This window comes from Takifugu rubripes, chromosome 14, assembly GCF_901000725.2.
Source record: "Takifugu rubripes chromosome 14, fTakRub1.2, whole genome shotgun sequence".
Lineage (NCBI taxonomy): Eukaryota > Metazoa > Chordata > Actinopteri > Tetraodontiformes > Tetraodontidae > Takifugu > Takifugu rubripes.
In genome coordinates this window covers 5,379,250-5,402,588 of record NC_042298.1, presented here as the reverse complement: position 1 = coordinate 5,402,588, position 23,339 = coordinate 5,379,250, and the positions used below count along the sequence as shown (strand labels likewise).

The window sequence follows — 23,339 nt, the reverse complement described above, 5'->3', positions numbered from 1 at the left end:
TAGGTTTATTTCTTAGAATGTCTCAGCTCTGAACCCATCACTCTGTTTTATTCATTATTTTGGAACACAAAGCCCCCCACCCCATGTCTCTGACCATCTTGTGTGTTTTCTATCCTTTTCTGCCACAGTGGAGTGTGGGATAGCAGGCGTTGCTGGGAGGCCTAGGGTCTGTTAATTAAGAAGCAAGGCAGAATGAGGCCACAGTTAATAAGGGCAGACATTTGCAATACTTTACTTGTATGGGTTTTTAGAGAGGGGCTTCAGTTCCAAATACCTGTCCAGAACCTGCACAAATTGTTTTGTAGAAAAAGCATTATAGATATTTAAGTCCACGGTTGTAAAGAAATGCCACTGTCCCTGCATGCTTTGAGATATTTCTCCACTCTTCCTGTTCTGTGGGGTTCTTGCAATCAGCTTTACAGCAGGACCTGCATGGAATGTGCTTGCTGCCTCCAACCCTTCAACAATCATTGCAGCTTCAGGGGAGAAAGCTACAGGCAGCCGCTGTCCATCAACAGCAAAGGCTCCAAACTTAATTAAGAGGCATGCTTTCCTCTAACTATGACCAAAGATGTTTGTTTCTCCTTTCTGCAACAAAAATGTTAAGATGTCTACAAGTGGGGACATAATCAGAACAAATACACTGAACTGAAATACAAACAACAATTTTGGTTTTTGCTGCCACTTTTCATGAGCTGAACTCAAAGATTTCAGGCTTTTTCCAATGTAAACAAAAGGACTTCTTCTAACACAAATGGGGCTATAGTATGGTCAGGCATATGTTGTGGACAACACATACAGGTGCAGTTTATTGATGGCATTTTGAATGCACAGAACTAGCCTGATGAGATCCTGAGGCCCCTTGTACCATTTATTCCCAACCATCACCTCATGTTGCAGCATGATAATGCACGGGCCCTGTTGCAAGGATCTGTATGTAATTCCTGGAAGCTGAGAAGGTCCCAGTTCTTGCATGGTCACCATAATCACTGTTTGTCACCTGTTCAGCATGTTTGGGATGCCCGGGATTGGTGCATAGAACAACATCTCCCAGTTCCTGTTGATATCCTGCAAATTCGTACAACCACTGAAGACGAGTGGACCGACATTCCACAGGCTACAATAGACAACCTGATCAACGAAGGAGTTGTGTTGCAGCACATAAAGCAAATGCTGATCAAAGCTGATGCTGACTGTTTCCTGACCCCCCCCCCCCCAGATCTTTGAGCAAGAACAAAAGTGCTATATTTTTGTTCAGTATATATAAAAAGAAAAGAAAAAACTCTTGCAGAAAGAGTCTTTTTTTCCAGAATGCTGATGTCTGGTTGACATGGCATCCCATGATATATTAAAAAATATATGTGTTCATTTCAATAATTACTTTCAGCAAATATAAATGTGTATTTTTTTTTTTTTTTTACATTTGGTTTCACAAAAATGGGACTGTTATATTAAATTTCTGTTTGAAAACACATCAAAATGACATTCAGTAAAGCTAACAGGTTCATAATTAAATGTGCACTCAGAATAAACCAATATTGCAGTTCCATTTATCTGTAATTATAGTTGGCATAAAAGGTCTCAAAGTTTCTATCTTTGAAGAAACACACACATAGAAAACAAACAGTAAATAAATAAACCTAAAAACCCCTCTTACTCAGAAATTCTTAGCATCCTTTTTACTGCTTCTCAAGTACAGCTTACACACACATACACACACTTTTCAAACATCACAACACATAATCAAAGGCTGAACAACTGTGCTGAAATCTGCATGACAAGGACTCAATCAGCCAGCGCAATCAAAGGCAGGACATACGTTCACCCGGCACAGCTACAATTATACAAAGGGGTGACACACACACACACACACACACACACACACACACACACACACACACACACACACACACACACACACACACACACACACACACACACACACACATTAAGCCCACTGCTCCTGGATGAGGAAGACCATCACATTATTCAGTCTACTTCATCACTGCTGTAACCAACACGCACTGAGGAGGTAGGATGGAGGTAGCTATTTTCAGAGCTTGTGTGTCTGCTCTCTTCGAAGGTGACTTTGGGCTGGCTAGAGTGGTAATTGGGTACACATACAAATGCATTTTTCTTCCTCTCCCCGACGTTCTTTCTAAAGCCCTCTACCACCCCGATCCCTTTCTCCCCCCCCCCCCCCCCCACACTGGTCCCTGGACATGATTACATTTTCAACATGAGCAAGGGGTGAAGTGAGTGAGCAGTAGAATGAAGAAAAATTGAGAGACAAATGATTAATTTGAAAAACAGAAGGAGAGGGTAGGGAAACACTCTACCAAAATAAAACAAATGCATGGGTACACACGTACAGTATACTTTAGAATTTGCCACCTGCTCCAACAAATACACACCTACACAAATACATATATTTCACTCAGCATGAAAGCAAAGTAAAATAGGAAAAACACAGGAAATGTCAGTCAGACTGTCACTCTGATCCTTTGAGATGCACGCACACACGCGAGCACGCACAAGCACACACACTGCAATCCCATTTCCTCTGACAAGTGACATTTTCTACTTCTTTCTCCCTCTCCTGTGCTATGTCGCTGTGGTGATAAAATTAGCATTCCTCTCCTTCCTTCGATAGCTGGACATGACGTAAAGACTGCAGGGACAGAAGTAAAGAGAAAATTCATGAAAGATACAGAAAATTAGAGAGGAAGGCAGACAAAAAGAGGTTAAGAGAATGAAGAGAAACCCAGAAAGAGTCGTGGGAAAGATGGAGATCTGTGTCTGACGGTCAATGAAATTGGATGAAATAAAGAGCAGATCAGACCACAAGCTGAAATATTAAATACATGAAATGCCTCCTTTGCACTGACCTTCAGGGCTCCTTCAATGCAAGATGCCCTTGTGTTGTATTAATGACCAATAAGATAACTAAAAGAACCACTTATATCGGCAGCTAAAAGGCCTGTTTGTGCCTAAATCCTTAGTAACAACACATTCAAACATACGTTTACAACATAACATGTTTGACAAGCAGCACAACAGACCATAGTGTTTACTTTGTGCAAATCTGTGGGCAGGTGCATTAACATGCATGTGTGCATGTGTCTCCACGGTTGCAGGGCAGACAGCCCGCAGAGAATAATCAAAAGTCAAATAGTCCTTGGGAGCAAACGCAGCAAGAACTTTGCAGAGCCCTTTCAAAGCACGTGGAAGAAAAAGGAAAGGGTTATTACACCATTGTGTGTGCTGTTGAGCGTCAGAGGAGGAGTGAGACGCAAAAACAGACAAAGAGATTGAGAGAAGGAAAGGGAACGAGAGATTCTTAATCAGACATTTGAAGAACAAAATAATAAGGCTAGTTGACAGCAAATGTCAGCTCGAAATGGGGAGCAGATGGGGAGGATAGAGAGAGGAGAAACAGAGAGAAAGAAGAGAGGAGACAGGAGGGGGAGGAAGGGAATAGAAAGAAACATCCAGAAGGAGGCAGGTGGTGCTGAAGTGATGGAGACACCATTACCTTTCCCTCAAGAAGAAAAGCAATTTGATCTTTCTCATACTAAGAAGCAACACATTGCCAAGAAAGATATTTCTCATTTCCCAGTGGAAGAAAACAGAGTTACCAGGTCAGGGGGGGTGAACCTTCAAAATAATGGCATATGTGTGAGACTAACACATTCACTGCATGACTGGGAAAATTTACCCTTGAGTCAACCTTGACTCAACAACAGCTAGGATGAGACTATATTCCCCTCAGACTTTAATCCAACTAAGATTGCAACAGATTTTTTGAAAATCAATATTGCAGCATGCAGTGGTTTCAGAGAACCAATTAATGCTGTTGGAATGTCCAGTTGATCATTTATGATATGATAATATGTTAATAATTTACTACTAGTATTTGTCATAAGTAATATGTAGGGCAAAAGGGGAAATGCTTGATTAAATGTGTGAGTTTTGCAGGGCATTGCTGGAGATTTCACCTCCAAAGGAAGATTGTGGTAATTATCTTAACTCCAGGGATAATCAGAGGTGCTCATCTCAATACTATCCCTCTGTATGAAGGTCGCAGAGAGATACGGGTTTTCAAGTACATAAAAATCTCTTCCACCTTTTGCCAACATTCCACAATTGTCCTTCGCAGTAAGGACACAACGCAGTGACTTTTTCCTCATTTTCTACCTCCCCTCATCTCTCCAGTTACCCATAGTGAGTAATGGCAGGAACAAAATATAGTGGCAGAGAGGCTATAAAGGTGCAATTTGCTCTATTTTCTTGGAAACCAAATTCACTTTTTGTCCTGTATTGCAATCTGTTAACATTTAGATGACCAGAGAGGGAGAGAGACATAGAAAGAGAGAGAGAGAGAGAGAGCGAGAATATTACTTGCCTACACTGTTTGCTAATGACAGACACACACACACACACACACACAGAACCAATAAGATAGAACTATAGCTACAAAAGCAGCAAGTGCATATGTATATTTAGATATGCACGAAGCAACTGCACAAGATTGGCTGGAGAAAAGATGTTTCAAAAGGGGTTTAAAAAAGTGGAAAAAAGGGACTATATACGGTATGCTTCATTTACAAAGGTTATATCTGCATCATGAATCATATTTACTGAAACTTATTTTATGCTCAATCTGGTCCTTCGTGACCTTTCCTTTAATCTGCTTTACCGTGGGCATGTGCTTTTTTGAAAAATCTTTTGGAAATCTTTTTCCAAAACCATCAAGACTTTTTCTTCCACTCCTCTTTCATGCCCCTCTCTCTACTTCCTTCACCAGTTTGGAAATTTTCACCCATACTCATCTCACCATGCCACTTTCACAGCAATGTACCCACTTTCTCTCCTTCTCCATTTCCACCACTCCTCTCCCAGGGAGCTAATAGCCTCCTCCTTTGTTCTTGCTGAACAGCGGGGGAACAATGGTAGAGTGGGGCTTGTCGTTGTGGCAACAGGCATGAGATGGGAGGATGGAGAGAGACAGGAAGGGAGGCTGTGAGGGAGGGAGACAAAGAAGAAAGAGAGTGGAGCAAGCACAGAGGGGATGCTGGTTGTTAGCTGGGCGGCAGGGAAGCGAGCACCAGCTAATTACACTTGGGTCTATGCACACCGCAATTAAACCCTGATGCTCACATATGCTGCCTGGGCTCAGAATATCCACCGCCTGCTACGCATACACAAAGACCTGCTCTGCACCATCAGAGAGAAAGAGTAAGTGAAAAAAGGTGGAATAGCGACAATAAGGGGAGCTTAGAATAAAAAAAGACTACCTGACAAGAATGTGGCTTTTTAAATCAAGTCATCCATTTTTCAAGGCTTAATCACAAAACAATATATAGTTGAATACCACAACAAATATTGAAAGGAACCATCTATGAGGTAGTCAATGAGCTGTTCATAACAGCATATTATTAACTAGCTCTGGTTCCATTGTTGATATTCTGCCTCATTTTTAATACTGTATATTAAGTCTCCCCCTTAGCAGTATTCCTCCCACTCACCCACCATCAGCTCTTCTCTATCTAATCAGTTCATCTAGCACCATTTCTCAACAGGATGATCCCCCCCCCCCCCATTCTCTCTCTCTCCAGAGATCAAGAGGTTTAACTTCACACAAATTAACAGAGGGAATTTGAGGGAGGAAAGGAGACGGTGGCACAAATGTGGGAGAACGACTAAGGGAGAAGGAAATGAGGGGACTTGGAACCAGGTCACGCTACCCTGTGGGTAAAAACGTATATGCTGTCTCATAAACATCACTTCTCCGATTCCTCCATCCTTCTTTCCACGGTCCTAACAGTCTTTTCCATTGACGCACATCTCGGAAAAACATGTGTTCCGCACCGTCTACCACACATCTATTTTATTATTCATGCAGTTTAATGCTTGACCCAAAAGTGTGCATGTGCAAGTTGAGAGTGTTGGAAGTTAATGTTAAAGAGCAGAAACATGTCACGACATATCTGAAGAGCAGCTGATGTGTTGGTCGCATCAAGCATTCATGGTTAACAGGAAGCCTGGCAAAGGACGTGCATGTGTCTGTATACAGACCAGCATGCCCACAAAGAAGCAAAACTTCACACAACAGCACCAACACACACACGCACACACACACAGGCTGCCAATGAGGCAGATGAGGAGTGAAAGGAGTCACATTAAACAGCCAAACTTGTCCTGTTTCGCTTTCATAGCCTCAATCCATTTTCATAATGCATTAAAACCACCGCTGAGAAGAGAGGGAGACATGGAGAGGAAAAAGATGAGACGGGCGGTGGGGGGCGCAGAGAGCGAGATGGCAGAGAGAGAAGAGGGGACAAGAAATATTCTCAAAGTAATCTTACATTAGTGGATATATGGGGGTGCAAGGAAACAAGATAAGGATGAAGAGAGTGGAGGAGTTCGAAGAGAGAGCTCATTTCAGAGGCAGGATATGGGAATAGAATGTGTCTGATAAAGGCGCAGACAGATTAGGGAGGTGGATAAAAGGAGATGAGATGTGCTGATAAAACAAGTAAGGATGGCAGCTAGATATGGGGAAGATGATTTAGTCTCAAACTTTTTGTGTGTATGAATGCACATGGGTTTCTTCATGCGTACATGTGTTTGTACTGCTCTGTGTGTTCAGTGGCGAGGGGCAGGAGGAGCTCTCTTTCAGCACCAGCAGGCTGATGAGAGTTTGAGGCCAAACAGCCTAGAGGCAGAGCTGGCCTTGTTACACCAGTTCTCTCTTGGACACAAACAGCCAAACAACTTCAAATTTAAACCTTAAGCAGCTGTTGTTACTGAAAAAAGAGAATTTTTAACTTCAAATGCTAATAATGATGCTAAAATATTAAAATGTGCTTTCATTAATCATTTATGGTAGTAATAAACAAAGTTATTTTAAATGTATGTGCCCAATGTAACTTGGGTCATTGTCGTTATATTTTTAAAAAATATATGCCTAAAATAGACAACACCTTATATTTATATTGTAGCGAATACATAGAAATAAAACCAAAAATACAAACAGACTTTGAGAAATAGCCATTTTCCTGCTGTAAAATAAGCAAGACTTCGGAAACATTCATCCTAAGATTTTGACAGGAGACCAAGGTCTGTGACAGACCCAGCAAGTTTACTTCCAAACAATACTTGGAAGTAAACTTGTCACTGAGGCTTACTTGCTTGAGGTACATGATCCATCACGACTTTATGTCTGTGTTTTTCCCTCTATGAAAAACTGAGCACACTGTCATCACTGCAACTATGATGCATTTATGGCTGGAAGAAAAGTCATCAAACTCACAAGAATTGATGCTAGCATTGCAGCTGTTGTATATTTTCTAGAATGTAGGCTTCTTTAACAACATTCCGTGTCATAACAAGCAGCCAAGTGGGGCAAGTTGAACTAATATGAGTAGAATTTACGATAGCGACAAAGTAAGACAAACATAATAATGATTTACAATGGACTAAAACATGCTAATGTTACCAATCGCACATTGAATGTCTTTGCACCTCAAATCAAAACTACAGAGCATGAAAAGAATTGTGTGATGGGACAGTAAAGAATTAAGGAGGGAGTGGAATAGAAGCTGGGGAAGCAGAAGCCTATCTCTTCCAAGTCAGTGGTGCGAAAGCTATCACGCACACCTGACAGAGATAGAATACTGCCAATATTGCCGCAGGGAAAATGAGATAGGGAAGGCAGCAGACAGTAAGAAAGAAAGGAAGAAAAGAGGAGCAGAAGATGGCTAAAGAATGGAGAAACAGCATATCCCCAGTTCCATGATGGAACGGCGGATGGATAATTATGTGCACAGTGATCAGATGGCTACCGCTTGTTTTGATTTGGATGTGATGGACATAACAAAAAGAAAGACAAGCAGCAATCTATTACATGTTATGAGGACAATAACACAATGTTGTAAAGGCACAAAGAGCCCCAGCAGCCATATGTTGAAACTTTAATCAGGCAATTATTAAAACGGTATCATTACTGACCGGCTGACAAAATATCAGCACACGCTTGGAAGGATGTGGCAGGTGGCGAGAACAGGCAATATCACAGTTGACGAAACAGAGATATAAACAACTTTCCCTGCACTCTCTTACACCCCGACCCCCAGCTTTTTCTATTTAATTTCATCTTTGGAGCTTTATCCATCCAATCATATGCACATTTACAATTGAGACATTAAATAGGCTAGGGTGGGAAAGGCAGGAAAATGTCCTTAAGGACAAAGAAAAGCCATTAAATGCTTGTCTGAAAGCATGCACACGGCAGAGTGTTTCAGTCCATTCTGCTGCCTGACTCCACCATTCATAGCAGAAATATAAAAAACTATACAATAAGGGAAGATGAACATTCAGAAGAGCACACCTGAATGACACAATATTGCTGAATATGTAACAATGGCATAATGTCCACCACCTTTTCCTTAACAAAGCCTTTGCTGAATAAAGGAAAGCTCATACAAGGACATTAGAAGACAACAAAAACAAAAGGGCAGCAGACAAAAAACCAAGAACAGAAGTAACATGAACGACAAAACAATGTGATAATAGACCACATGAGGGAGTCATCACTAATGAGGAGAGAAATATATCATGGATGGGGAAATGGAGAGAAAGCAGAGATAATAAAATAAGCAATGAGAAAGTAATAAAGTGAGGAAAATCATTTTAAAATGATGTCTCTTTCTTGGTTCAGAATAATCCTTGCCCTAAATAAACGCTCAAAGAGAGTAAGACATGTGTATGTGCATGCAAGTCACTGTATCCCACAGACCAATAATATTACACTTCTTAATTCCTAATTAATCCTCCTAAACTGGATTATAGCCAAAGCATGACAAGACAAAAATTCCACCCTTCAATTTGGTGCCTACACATGTGCACGCACATGTCTGGCCACAGTTACATGACACATAGTGACACTGGTGAGGTCCACTGGCATATGCCAGAAAGCCCAAAGGCACTCATCTCTGACACATATACAAGTGGTTCTCAGACTGCAGATCCTGAAATGCTTATAAATTATTGTGTTAGGTGGTTTAGTTGTGAGAACTGGTGGGGGATATGTGCTTACTCACATTACACACAGGTGTAATGTAATTACACACACTTTGAAAGCTGCAATACAAACTGCCCATGTGATGTCTAACATAAACAGACTATTATTTGTATGCATTGTGCATGTCAAACATATGTATTCACAGTGCCGATCTAAATGCAAAACTGCCACTTTTATTTGAATCACTACATACAAACTACGGTGTTTCAGGGAAGTGCCAATACTTTTCATATCCTTTATATCCTGTAGAGTTGCTAATTTGAAGGTGGAGGACCTTTTAGCTGACAATGTGCCCGAGTTCAAAGTAAAGCTAAAGTTTAAAAAAAAAAAAAAAAAAGCTAGGTACATCAAGACCAGTATGAATAATTAATATCTAACATTGTATTTCATGTTACTGTGGGCTGTTACGTGTTTCTTAAACAGGATAGGAGGGGGAACCATTCACAGAGGGATATTTGAGTAAGGGGGAATTAGCATGCTTTCATGCCTTCTACACCTAACTGAAGCACCACAGGACTTGTTGGTGCCTCTAAGTGCTATGCAGTATTAAGCAGACAATCTCTAAGGAGGTGCCGTTTCATCATGCGTGCATGTGTGCCTTTTGACTGACCACTAAATGTGTTTTCTTTTAGCCTTAAATAACCCATCTAGAGAAAGGGAAGATGGAAGCAGAGAGCTAACTGTTAGCTCTCGTCAAGCAATAGTTTTTGCTGTAATTTTATGCTTAATAAGGGACATTAAAAAACAGATGTTTGTGGCAAACAACAGACGACTCACAATATGTGATCCCTTATACAGCCATCACAGCAGTACAATGCAGGCACCTGAATACCCAAACTGCAACACAGCTGTCTCACTTTTCTCATTTTACCTCAGCTCACTCTATCGCTTCAATCACTCGTGTCACTTCACATCTCTTCCATTTTGATCATTCCTCATGTCTTCATTCCCTACTTCAGTGCACTCTCTGGTCACACACAAATCACCCCTGCCTCCATCTGTCCTCCTGAGCCTCATTCATTCTCTTCCTTTCTTCTTCCACTCCATCCTCAATAACACATCCATCTTCCCATCTATCGAACCGAGATTAGGTTCCATCCATCTGGATCTCTGATCCTGATCTTTCTTTCATAGCGGTTCATTACTAAAAGTGATCTTGATGCACTGAATCCACATCTACTTTCAATGCATATCACATTTAGTGTATAAATTGGCAAAAGAGAGAAAGTCAATAACAATCATGATTGCTTTCTGTAACTGATTTTGGTTGAGGAAAATAACTCTTATTTACCTATGCCAGAAACATAAATAATGCATTTTACTTGTTGAACTAAGTTGAACTGCCAATTATCTGTAAAACTTCCAATGCTGCCCGTGAGAATGGATTCCTGAGATACAAACATTATGGCCTATTATAAAATGTTTCCTGAAGTGGACAAACTAATCATATCACAGTAAACAATACATGCAGTGAATGTAGAAAGACAATTAAAAAAAAAAACTCAAAATATATTACATACTGTTTAAATGTTTTGTAATGAAATACTAAGTGTATTTTGTCAAAGTAGATAGTTCAGTCTCTTGAAAAATGCTCTCCAAGTATTCCATACTTGTCAAAGTCTGACAAGTCAGACATACTTGTCATTAAATAAAAATGGGGAGACAGGTGTCAACCTGGCTAAGTGAAGATGGTCAAAACAAGATGAGAGATTATTAGAGAATTCAATAGGGGTTAAGTCACTCCAGACCTTGCTCAAGTCAAGCTGGAATGTTGGGGGATTTTGGTTTAAATCCGAGTCCAATTTTCCAGCCCAATCAAGCACTGACTGCTACAAGTATCACTTGAAGTAACTCAATTTGCACAATAACAAATTAATGCTATTACTCATTCTTAGCGTTCTGTTTTAGTCTGATAAAAAGGAAGAAAAAGTGCGTGCGGGCATGCATGTGTGTGTGCGTGTTTGTGTGTTGGGGGTTAGCTATGCATTATTAAGTATACAGAGTGGAGGTTTTAGGGGATAAATGTGAAAGCATGTATGGGGAAAACCTTTTCCCTTCAGGTTCTCCCGCCTTTTCCTTCCCTTCATTACTTACCCTGCCTCCAACCTTCCTTTCCCCACGAGGATGGCTACATCTCTTATTCAGTGGGGAGGTTAAAAATTCAAAGCTATGAGCAAAAAAAATCTGGGGGAGGAAAAAGAGTACCTGAAAATGGTCAAAATGAGCAAATGTCTTCAGGGAGTTTTCTCAAGTGCTAATCTAGAGAGGTCCTTGCTTTGATTAGACGTGTGTGTGCACGTGTGAGTAGTGGGAGGTTGGTATGGTGGGAGAGCAGGAAGTGGGAGAATAGAAGAATCAAGGAGAGAGAGAGAGAGAGCTAGACAGAAAGAGAGAGAGGGAGCACAGGAGAAGGTGCAGACATTCACGGTGCACAGAGCGTGGTGAAAAATGAAGGTGTCTGCAGGGTGAAGCAGAACCCACGTCTGAGAGGACACGACACACATACGGAGTAATTGAGCGGGGGCTTCATCACACCACATTCATGCAGAATTAAGCACAAAGACATATACATTTTCTACAATTGAAACGGCAGCATATACAATATGCTAATTAGTCACAATATAACTACCTGTCTGATACTAAACTGGTCACTCAAAAACTGACAGTGTTCAGAGGTTCTTAGCAGCAAAGCAGGTGGAATATTCTCTAGATTACATGAGGACTCCATTCTAACAGAGGTTCCCTTGGGATCCTCAGTCATGACATTTAAGTCACTAAATCACCACCGAAAAAAAAAAATTAGCCCAAAACTGTGGCTTACAAACTGTCCAAGCAACAAAGGTCACTTTGAAAATGTCCCATTTTTGTCCCTTTACCTAATTTAATAAAGCCTGTTTCATTTAACTGGCCTGACACCATCAAAACAAGATCCACAAAAATATCACGACCACCCAAATCTTTTCATTTCATGTGTCAGTGGGTTTAATTTAGTGTCAAATGCAGTGTTGTTGTACCCCAAACACATTTTCCTTTCACGTCATTTTCCACACACAAATCCTTTTTGCTATTGAAGATTAAGGTCAGAAAATGAAGTAAAGTCTGGTCCACCGGGCTTGCAAATACCATTGCTTTCTGGTATAAATGTCATTGGGTTATCTCAACTACCGGGGGCACTAAAAACACACGAAGGTTACAAAACACACACACACACGCACACTAAGAAATATAGGAATGATGGGCCAAATAAGGGTTAGATTTGGGGGAGTTTATAGTTTGTATGTGTGTGACAGTCTAAAAATATCGTGTGAGTCATCAAAGAACAGAATCCACTAAAACTCCAATTACTTCTTAGTTGAATCAGCTTCATGCTGCTGCAATGGTCGCTCTGGATTTTAAAGGACATTTTAAAGTGCTGCTGCTGCTGTCCTTTTTGCCTTTACTCATTTTACAACTTGCTTCATCTTCACCCTTCAATAGCCGTCCTTCCCTTTTTTGATGGCTTCTCTTTCATTGTCTCTTCTCATAAGAACTGCTTTATGAAACTGAGAAGAGAGAAAGGGAAATCAGAAGAGGGAAGAAGAAAGGGAGCAAAGGAGATGAGGTCTAATGCTCCTATCCTGTCAACTTCATCTTTGAAGTTGTTGCTCTCTAACGCTCCATTTTTTTCACTATCAGTAACATCAAAGTGGGCCAAGTCTCCTGCGTCTGTGACTATGTGCCTTTACAAGTTTGTGTGGGTGTGCATCACTGCCCCGAGGAACAAGTAGCATATACTGCAATTGACATAAAGAGAAGATGCAATTGACATGGTATAGAAGTCAGTCAGTTGATATTTATCCATACAATTTAAATTGATCCTGTACTCTGATGGCATCTTAAGTGTGGGCATGAGACCAGATGTCAAAAGTTAAAATGAGAGATGCCGAAAGTTTAAGAGATACAATTTACTGTCTTGTTCCTATAAACCAACTGCATTTTTTTTCTTGTGTGTATTTTAGTCTCTGTGCTACCTAATTTGCATCTGTTGAAAAAAAATGTTATTACTCAAGAGTGTGGATAATTGCATCTGTTTCTTTTGACAGAAAATATATGCCATGTGTATTCATGCATGTAAGATAGTAGCTTGTAGAAATATGGGGCAATCACAAATGTGTATGTATTATGTGCTCTCATAGCTGCCTTAAATAGAGATTACATTTATAAGAAAGCTGTTTGTTGACCCTATAATATATCTGTACATTTTATAATACATAGTGTTTATCCAAGATAGAAATAGTGTGACATTTTCAATAAATTAATATAGACAGGCATATTTGTATCTCTTCCAGGAAATCTTCTATGCTCTCAATCCTTTTTGATAATGAATTAAATATTTGGAAACAGTCTCACAATCATTTCTATATTGCATCTCTAGTTGAATGGGGGGCAAGATGTTCTGATGAAATTTCACCCCAGTACTGACTCCCACAACATTAATAAAGTGAGACAGCACAGCATCAACTCCAGGAAAGCAGTCAGACCAGATGGAGAGCCGAGCCAAGTGTTGAAAGAGACTGCAGACAGAATAGCGTAGGTTTTGACCAACGTCTTTGACACATCACCGTTTCATCCTGCTTCACAGCAGCAACAATAGTTCCTGTCTCTTACCAGTCAGATTGTACGTGCTAAGTAATTATAGGTCTGTTGCATTTACCCCCATAGTAGCCAAATGCCTGGGGGGACCGCTCATTAAACACATTAAAAAGGCATTACCGCAGACACATGACCTTTTCCAATTTGCATACAGGAAAACAGGTTGACAGTCGATGCCATCACTAGTCTGCTCCGCATTCTATTAGTATACCTAGAGCAAAATACTTTGGATGCACTTTGTCAACTATAATGCACCTTCCACTGCAATCATGCCAGACAACCTTCAGTTTATATGACACCACCTTGGACTAAACACATTATGCAAATTTATTTTGGACTTTTAAACAAAGAAACTCTGTGCCTTAGAGTTGGAAGGCAGACTTCACCCACCTGCCTCATCAGTACCCTGAGAATATTTGCTCACTACTTTTCTCTACTCACTTTTCACACACAACTGCTGTTTCCTTTCCTATTCAACTTGTATTCACATTTGCTGATGCCACCATGATGCTTGGGCTCACCTGTAATTTATCTTACATAAATGAAGTACAACATCTGACTGGTCGATAACCAAAACTCTACTCTTAACACTAAAAAGACCAATGAAATAATTGCAGACTTCACAGAGGTGGTGGGAAGAGTCGCACAATTAAAAAATCTTGGTTGTAACTGTGACAGGTGATTTGGCCTGGAGCATTAACACCACATCAGTTATAAGGAAGAATGTGTCTGCCCAACAATGTCTCATCTGTATGTCAGAAATAAAGTGTGCTTAAGTCCCTCAGCAACTGAAGATAAATTTCTAACCCTGTGCTTGAGTGGTAGCATACTGACCTCTGGTTTTTATTGTGGTTTTCCAGCTGCGCTAAGCAGCAGGCGCTCCTGAGGGTGTTGGAAACCATGGGGATAGCCATCAGGACTATTCTCCCAAAGATCAGGAGCATCTATACCACCCGCTGTCAGTATCACCCAGTATAGCACTTGTACAAATCCCCCTCTGGGAGGCGATACAGGTGCCTGTGCACCAGAGCCACCAGACTGGCTCACAGCTTCTATCCATAGGCAGTGAGGTTAATGAATAAACAGCACCATTTGCCCTATCCATTATCAGACACTACATTCCATCAATGCAATCACTGTTATTATTCCACATGTTAGTTGACTGTTGTTATGTGGCTTGACTAGGCTAAACAGAATTTTATATATATTTTTGACACATTTTAGATGTTTGGAATGGAAACTTTTAATACTTTTGCTATGCCAGTCCAAGATCAGTGTAAGTTGTTGTCATGGTATTATCATGACAATGACAATACAATTTGAGAGATTAACTTTAAGACAACACCAGGTTTATTTTGCCTAAAACAGTTTAAAGCTGTCTTGAAATTATGGCCTTTTGAAGAGAGGTTATAAACTAACAGCACTGTACATAAACTACATGTTGTACGGATTAATCTTTTAAACGTTTTAAAAACTCATATTGTCTTGTTTTGCGTTTGAGTTGAGTTTTGTTTGAGTTTAGTTGCCCCTCGCACATAATATGCATATACAGTAACAAGCACAGAGGTGGTGGAAAAAGACTGTTGCTGTGGCCAAGATGAGCCAATCAGAAAACACCAGGGGGTGGAAAGAGTGTAGGTGTAAATGCATAGAGACCTTCATTCCTACGTCCTTCCTTCACTGTTTATTTTTCCCCTCTTTGCCTGACTGAAAGGCGATGAAATCATGAACACAGAGGTACTTTGCATCTCTTACAAGCTTTTCAGCTTAGCAACCAAACCTTCAATTAAAATACATATTCATGTGTGCATTCAGAACCATAACACGTACAGTCATAACATGCACACTCACACAGACATACATACAGAGACGCAAACAAAGGTTGTTCGAGTCAGCTGTCATATTGCTGGGAACATTTAAATGGTAATGGTGTCAGGATGAGAGACTGAAATGTTGGCTGACTGTTGGACCAACCGGCTGGCTCCAAGAGGAGTTGAGGAAAGCGAAAAATGCCTATTCCATTTAAAAACAGGATAATCTCTAAAAAGAGAAAAGGCAGCAAGGGGATTAGGCACACATAGCGGTAATGCTCCAGCATGAGTACACTTACCTCATTTGCATGTCAAACAGAGGAGACTGATATAACTAGGGCTGCACGGTATGAAGAGAATGAGCGGGACAAAGGCATGTTTGAGTGTGTGTGTGTGTGTATGTATGTGTCTACTTGTGCATGTGAGCTTGCCACTGCAGCGAAAGCCTATATGAGGACACACAGATGTGTTTGAACCTGATAAGGCCTGATGAATGAGCAACGACTGCTGCGACTGTTCGTCACCAAAAGGAGATGGTGAATAAGAAAAAGCTTCTGCCACATTCAGAACACAAACCAAAGCTTATAGATCGAGTAAAGCCACATTACCGTTTAGGGCTTAAAGAGTATAGTTGGGATTTAAAACTCTGCTCTGGCACATAAACACACAAATCGAACATCCTATAAACATCAGTTCTATTCTATTCATTTACAGTTTACAGCTGCCAGATAAAGGGTTGGTTTATTTATTGGCTATATTTGCCGAACAGATCTACAGTATGTACACATTCCCACAATTACACAAATATGTGATCATTTGTTGTTTAAATGTCAAAAAATGTCAACAGAGAAAACTGGATGACAGTTTTGAAATGCCTGTAGCTAAAACACAAAAAAACTAAGGGGAAATAGAAGGAAATAAATTGGTTACATTTCCTGTCTCTTTCTCCAGCATTAGTGCCCCTTCTATTAACCTGCTTCTCTTTCAGCAGCTAGCCTGAACACTGCAGGATTCCAAAGTAGTTCCTCTTGTGGGCTTCATGAGGACAAGCATAGACAGAAAACATATTCACTGTTAACACGTTACATGCCAAAGATATTCAAGGCATACTAAATTAAAACAAGCACATGGAAACACATTTATGGTTTTACACAGTGTAGCCATTCCTCATTTAGTCATCTAAGTGCTTTATTAGTACAAAATGTAAAGGGTCTCAAGAGGCTGCAGCTCCTAGTCCAAACATCACATATACCATGATCTAAAACTGTTTAATTATCCACATGCACAAAATCAAATGTTTGTTGGCTGTGGCATAGAAGAGGATTAACAGTGTAAAACAAACATCTTAGAATTAGGTTGTGGCTGTAATTATGAAACTCGGGTAGAGTCAGAGGAGAATAGAGGAGCTATTAACAAAAGGATCTGTCACATTAAATAAAAACACAGCTTTTCCACTTCATTCTTCTGGCAATTTCCAGTACTATTATTGATATGAATATTTTCAATATAAATGACATTTGAAATAAGAAGCTGCAGAAGGAACTAGCTCCTTATATGAACCCTAAAGGTCATAAATGAACACCTAACCTTTAAACGAAACCCAACTGTAACCTTCACCTTAAAACCAAGTCTTAACTCTCAGTCCTTTGAAGTTGTTAGGACCAGCAAATATATTCTCATTTCCAAAAAAGGCCTATTTTGCAAGTGAAGTGTGTATTCTTGTCCTCGTTGTGTAGCATGCATAAAAACACATACACATATACACCCACACCCACACACACCTACTGAGAAGGAAACTGATTTCTTCAGAACACGGTTAGATCAAAAGGCTTATTATAATTGGTTTGTAAATGTGGTTGAGCCCACTCTCCCACCCACACTCTTGAGCACATGCGTCAGTACACAGACACCCCTGCATTGGCAAATACGGATTCATTTCCTGTCTGTGTTTCATACAAAGTGCATGAGAATTAGGAAAGCACTTCTGCTTAGAATTCTGTGTTGTGTGGCTGTATTGGGAAAAATCTCCATGGTTTTAGATAAGGCGGGCTATGCCAATCTATGTGAGTTAATGATGTTCTACTGCTGCACTGCAGGAACAAACCAGTAGAGAGTTTAAGACAGAAGGGAGACTGAAGACTGAAAAACTGGGATAGGAAAATGATCTCCACATTATGAGGATTAATCTGCTCCTTTTTTTCCCCACTACCATATCAAATTAATCACTACCACTCCCCCTAGCACAGCCTTTCCCAGAGCTCTTTCCTGCTCTTCCTTCTTTTTGTTTCACCCACTTCTCTCCTCCTCCTCCTCCATTCATCTCCCTCTCATTCCTTTGTTAATTGGGCTATCTGAGCTGCTGACTTCAAAAGACACCTGCTATGAAAAGCAAGTGAATAAGAGTGAAAAGTATAGGTTAAGATGTACACTATATATCGATTTTGATCATAACAATAGTAATAATATCAACTAGATATGAGGTTATAACCCTGCACATTCATATAGCATATAGCTGATCTCAGTTGTCTCAGAATATTGCTGTGAAATGATTTAAATCGGCTTCATAATGACCTCAGTTTGCAGTAAGTTTACGCTGTGTCAAAAGAGGCGGCATAGAGTTTTAAAAAAATAATGCTTGCCTAAATAATGACTGGGTCAATCAGAAAATGATGTTTAAAAAAAAAAAAAAAAAAAAAAATCGGCACACCAGTGCCAGTGGTACTTGAAAGGCTCGGCAGCAATTTTGTAAAATATGCTTAAACAGATTTTCATTGTCTTGGAAATAAAAGAACATCCATCTTGTTTTAAATCTAATAATCTTCTCTGGGTTAAATAGAAGATTGTAAAGTGGTAGCAAAGGGTATATTATCTGAGTAGAAACCACTCCTAAAAGGGAAAAAATATTGTAAAATACTGTATAATCAATTAAGATTTCAAGCATGGCATGATTTTGTGTATTTGTGCCATTTCATTTCTGTCATGATCACCAAACAAATTGAAAGGTAATGCAGGGGATAAAAAGCTTAAACTTAACTAATAAACATGGCTTATGGAGTTAGAAGTAAGCAATTTGAAAATAACTGCATAGCTAAAGAGCAAAATATGCAGTCATCCAGAACTAAAATGTGTTTCACTACTTTACTCTTGCACCAAGAGCCAAAAAGAGTTCACCCCTGACCCTGCCCTAAGCAGATTACCCCTGCACCTCTGTCTTCTGTGTGGGTGTACATATATGCATACACAGCTACACTCCTGGGCAGCTAATGAAGAAGAGGAAAAGGGGTTAGGAAGGGTCAGGGTGGTTTGGTGTGGTGTGGACCTGTTTTTGCTCTGTAGAAGGCAATGAGAAGTCCAATACGAGGCAGCAGAGAACGATGCAGAAAAGTGAAGCTGGGCTCCCAGAGATGAGGAGTAAGGAAAAAGACAAGGAGGTCAGGAAGAAGGCTTGAGGAGCCTATTTCAACATGTGGGGTGAGGTGTCCAACTACACAATCATGCTCTGTGAACTGAACCACACATTTAAGGAAACAACACTCAAAAAAATTACAACTATGATTCAATGAACAGTCACCCAAGCAGTGATATAACACACAAGACATGGTCTCTTTCTTAAACACAGTCACGGTGCAACCACGCAGGCAGACATAGAGACAGGTTTGGAGCTATGAAAAGGCCATGGTGTCTTCAGTCAGCTCTGAGAAAAGGTTATTAGACATCAACTAGAGTGGTCGGTTGTCTTAGCCAATAAAAAGTGGAAGCGAGGGTGCACAGGCCAGGATGGTATTGAGGGGGAAGGGGCACATTGAGCTGTCTGAAGTGACAAGGAGAAGTTTGGACTTGACGCAGATATGAATACAGATGGGACATCTGCCATAACTAACATCAGTTTGCATTAGATGTTAGGACTTCCATGCCTGCACTTCATTTTAGCTCACTCATTTTCATTCACTTCATTTATGTGAAATAAAGGTTGTGTCAATGACCAGGGGTGAGATCTGAAGGTCATATGTACATTGTCTACAATTTCCTGGTACTCTGGTATTGAAATGAATATGGAGGAGGCTGAGCAGAAGGTACAGTGACACTGGGACAAGGTGATAGGAGTGGACAGGTGTGCGTGTGTGAGTGTACATCTGTGTGTCAGCACATTGTGCCAGGACAGCAGGAGACTAGTCAAAGGATATCAGTGACCTTCTCCTTATCCATCCCCTCTGTCCATCCATTTCTCTGTCCCCCAGTCCCTATTCATATCACCCACCAGTGAGCAGTCTGTCCCAGCATAACAAGCATTTCGTATTTTAAAATCAAGAGCACTAACAAAAAGAGATGTGGGATTATTCATGAACTTCATTGGGATTCTGTTCTGACACTAGTGAGGAATCATATAAATGTGCTGTGTACTCTAAACAATGGAGGAAACGTGTGGTAACGCAGAGGAAATCCAGCTAAAGAGCTAAATGAAAGAGTGTTTATGACATTCTTACCTTTAGCAGCTGATGCAGTAGAACGGACATAAGCCATTAGTCAGGACAGGAAATGGGATAGAAGTGGGGGGGGGGGGGTGCAACAAAGACATTGCTCATTACTGGGAATCATGACATGATAAATGCAGTAAAAAAATAAAAATAAAAAAAAACACTCAACACACTTACTCTTTGTCTGTGAGGAGAAGGCCAAGGTAAGTTTGGCAAAGAGTTCATTGTTTTCAAATTTGTCCTCTTTTGAATGGGTCCAGAAACTATCTTCAGAGAGGTCCTCAGCTCCAAACTGAACAAAGGGGAAAAACAGTATGTACAGAGGGACAAAGGATGTCAATGGAGACAATGTCAAGAATAAAGTGCATAAAGTGTATAAAGTTTATAAAATGTCTAAAGTTTTGCAGCATTAATAAAAGACAACAGCAGATGTAAGGGTACGGAAATTTCATTATTTCATTTTAAATAAAGAGTTGTTTATAACAAATGTGATTTAATATATCTGACAAATAATGGATAAAGGCAGCGATATGAGAAATAAGTGTTTTACTGGATTAATCTCTGTAGTACCTCTAAAAAAATAACAAGCACAGGCAGAAAAATAACTAAAACAATCCTTGCATGTAGTCCTAACAGAGCGGCTGCTATAGGGTAGACTAGATTTTAGCATGATAAACCTGTCACTTGTAAAATTAGGGGAGCTGATGGATGTTGAACCCAGGGATAAGTTGTTGTTTTTTTCACACTTAACACAACTCCAACTCTTTAGGATGTTTTTAATATACATTTCTTAATGTCTTAGTTCTAATGATATGTTCAGTTCTACACAGTGTCTTTCACAAAGGTTCTCAAGCTTCATAAACATAATTAAAGAAACAGTTTCATATCTTTGCGCTTTCTCATACTTTCTAGTCACTTCTTTGTCTTAGTATTTCTTGCTTATACTTAATTCTGGTCACAAAGCGCAATTAACCTTGTTAGGTTTGCCTTCATTTTCCCAGCAGTTTCATAAAAGGGTACAAGAAAGACGAAAAATGAAACGGAGTGAGAAAGCAGAAGTAGAAAATTTATAGATATCAGTCCTTTCATTATGGACAAAGCCCTCAGGGATGGGGATGAAGGATGGAAGAAACAGACAAGAGGGAGGGAAATGTGATAGGGGGTGCGCTTAAGGAGTAAAAAAAAGGCAAGACAGCACAGAAAAAGGATGAGACCAGTAAAGAAAAAAGTTAATTTAAATTACAAAAGAATACTGTCCTTTCTAACAGCAATTTAATTATCTTTCACTGGTGCAGTTAAAAGAAGCAGGCTTATTAAAAAGCAATTTCTGTGACATCCTTGTCAAACACTCTCACCAGCCAGAGAGAGAGAGAGAGAGAGAGACACAAGCTAAATGCTGATGAAGTCTGCTGAAGCCATTAAATAGTAGCTTAAGGCTAAAGAAAGACAGAGGGCCTTTTTGATGTTTTAACCATCACAGATGAGAGGGAGGAGAGGAACACGAGGCACATAGTCATGAGACACGTATGCATTTAAGTCACTTCAGGTCAAAACTGTACTATTGCTGCTCAACACAGTAAATTTACTAGTAGATTAAATATTTTCAATAGCCATGTTTACATGGACACAAGTAATCAGAATAAAATAGGAATAAATGCCAATCCAATGGTAAAAGGTGGTGGTAGAAGGGGTACCAATGAACAATTGTGGTCCCTGTTATACACATAAAGGTCCTGCTGTAGTGTAAATGGTTGTGCTTGGAGCTTTATTAAAGAGAAAATCAGTGATCCCTTTAGTTGGCATCCAAACAGAAACAGGTCCACAACAAATTGATTCTCTTCTGCATCAGACCAACATCATCCTTTTGTCGTTATTGTTGCTTAATGCCAAGAACTGCTGTATTAACTGGGCACATTGGGCATGCTGTATACGCATGCTTGTGCTGATGGTAAAGCAACACGCAGACTTCGTACTGACCTTGGACCAGTTGGCTCTCTTCAGCTGGACTTCAGGTTTATAATCCTTCTTGGGTTTAAGCCCAAAAGGCAATGCAGGTGGTGGCAGGGCAACCATTCCGAAGGGTGGGGGTGGAGGTATCCCTGGGCCTGGTGGTGGGGGGGGGATACCAGGAAACCCGGGTGGTGGTGGTGGGGGTGGAGGTCCCATCCCAGGCAAAGGTGGAGGAGGTGGTGGTCCTGACATGCCAGGTAATGGTGGAGGGGGTGGTGGTCCAGGCATGCCTGGTAGGGGTGGAGGGGGCGGAGGTCCTGGCATCCCTGGTAAAGGAGGTGGTGGAGGAATGGCTGCATGGCCTGGTAAAGGGGGAGGGGTTGGGGGAATTGGAATGGCTGCATGGCCTGGTAAAGGGGGAGGGGTTGGGGGAATTGGAATGGCTGCATGACCTGGTAGAGGAGGTGGAGGTGGGATGAACCCTGCATTCTGGCCAGGAAGTGGAGGCGCAGGTGGTGGAGGGGGGAAGCCAGGTGTTGGCACAGGAACAGTAATGGTAACAACTTTATCTTTAGCCTCTTCAAGATCTTTAGACAGCTTTTCAATCTGCAGGGAGGACAGAAAAGTTACCAAATGGATTTATCTAGTAAACCTACCTATTCTACTAGCAACCATTGCCTACCCTGCTACACCATTTTGATGCATATATAAATTCTATCCCGTATATAAAATGGTTATAATAATATCAGCACATGTAGATAACAGATCATTATATATTCCTTTACTCAACATTCCCAGCCATTTTGCCATTTCAAACTAATGGCTCTGCCAAAAGGGATTAGATTTGAGACAATAGACAAAACAAAAGACGAAAAAGAGTTACACAGAGGGGGATTAAAGTTTGGGTAGAAATTAGTTTTTGTAGAGAAAGTGCCAAGAGACAAACATTGCAAGGGATTTGAGTCCATAGAGAATTTCAAAAGTAAAAGTTTTGAGAAACAGAGGCCAAACTTATTAATTAGAAATGAGGATGAGTCTTTGTTTTTGCCTATTTCAATATGAGACACAAATTCTACCCAAAGCCACAAAGTTTCTAGCTAAGTAAAATAATAACAGGAGAAAATAATGGATTTTGAATAGGAATACATGACAAGTCATTAAAAATGTAGAGTACAAGTAAAGAAGCAATTTCTGGAACAATTTCTAAGGATTTATACTGTAAACAGTGTGTATTAGTGTGTAGATGTGTCTTTATGTAGCATAACAATCTCTCTGTATTGCTTCCTCCTGATTTGCCAGAGAAAAGGCAGTGAAAACATTAAGAGCCTCTGAAGCAAGCTTTCTTAGCAAGGCAGCAGATAAAGAGTTGGGCATAGCATGACACAG

At 40.3% G+C, this 23,339-nt stretch overlaps 1 protein-coding gene across 4 annotated transcripts in view; it reads right to left on the bottom strand.

Moving 5' to 3' along the window:
- LOC101061199 (protein diaphanous homolog 1) overlaps positions 1 to 23,339 on the bottom strand; it is a 68,121-nt gene that overhangs the window by 22,936 nt on the left and 21,846 nt on the right. For all 4 annotated transcript variants that reach the window (XM_011610573.2, XM_029847015.1, XM_011610572.2 and 1 more), the window contains 3 exons: positions 21,981 to 22,559; positions 20,181 to 20,295; positions 20,013 to 20,021 (listed from right to left, as the gene is read on the bottom strand). In XM_011610573.2, coding sequence (XP_011608875.2) covers positions 20,013 to 20,021; positions 20,181 to 20,295; positions 21,981 to 22,559 — 703 coding nt within the window. The remainder of the gene's footprint in view (positions 1 to 20,012; positions 20,022 to 20,180; positions 20,296 to 21,980; positions 22,560 to 23,339) is intronic.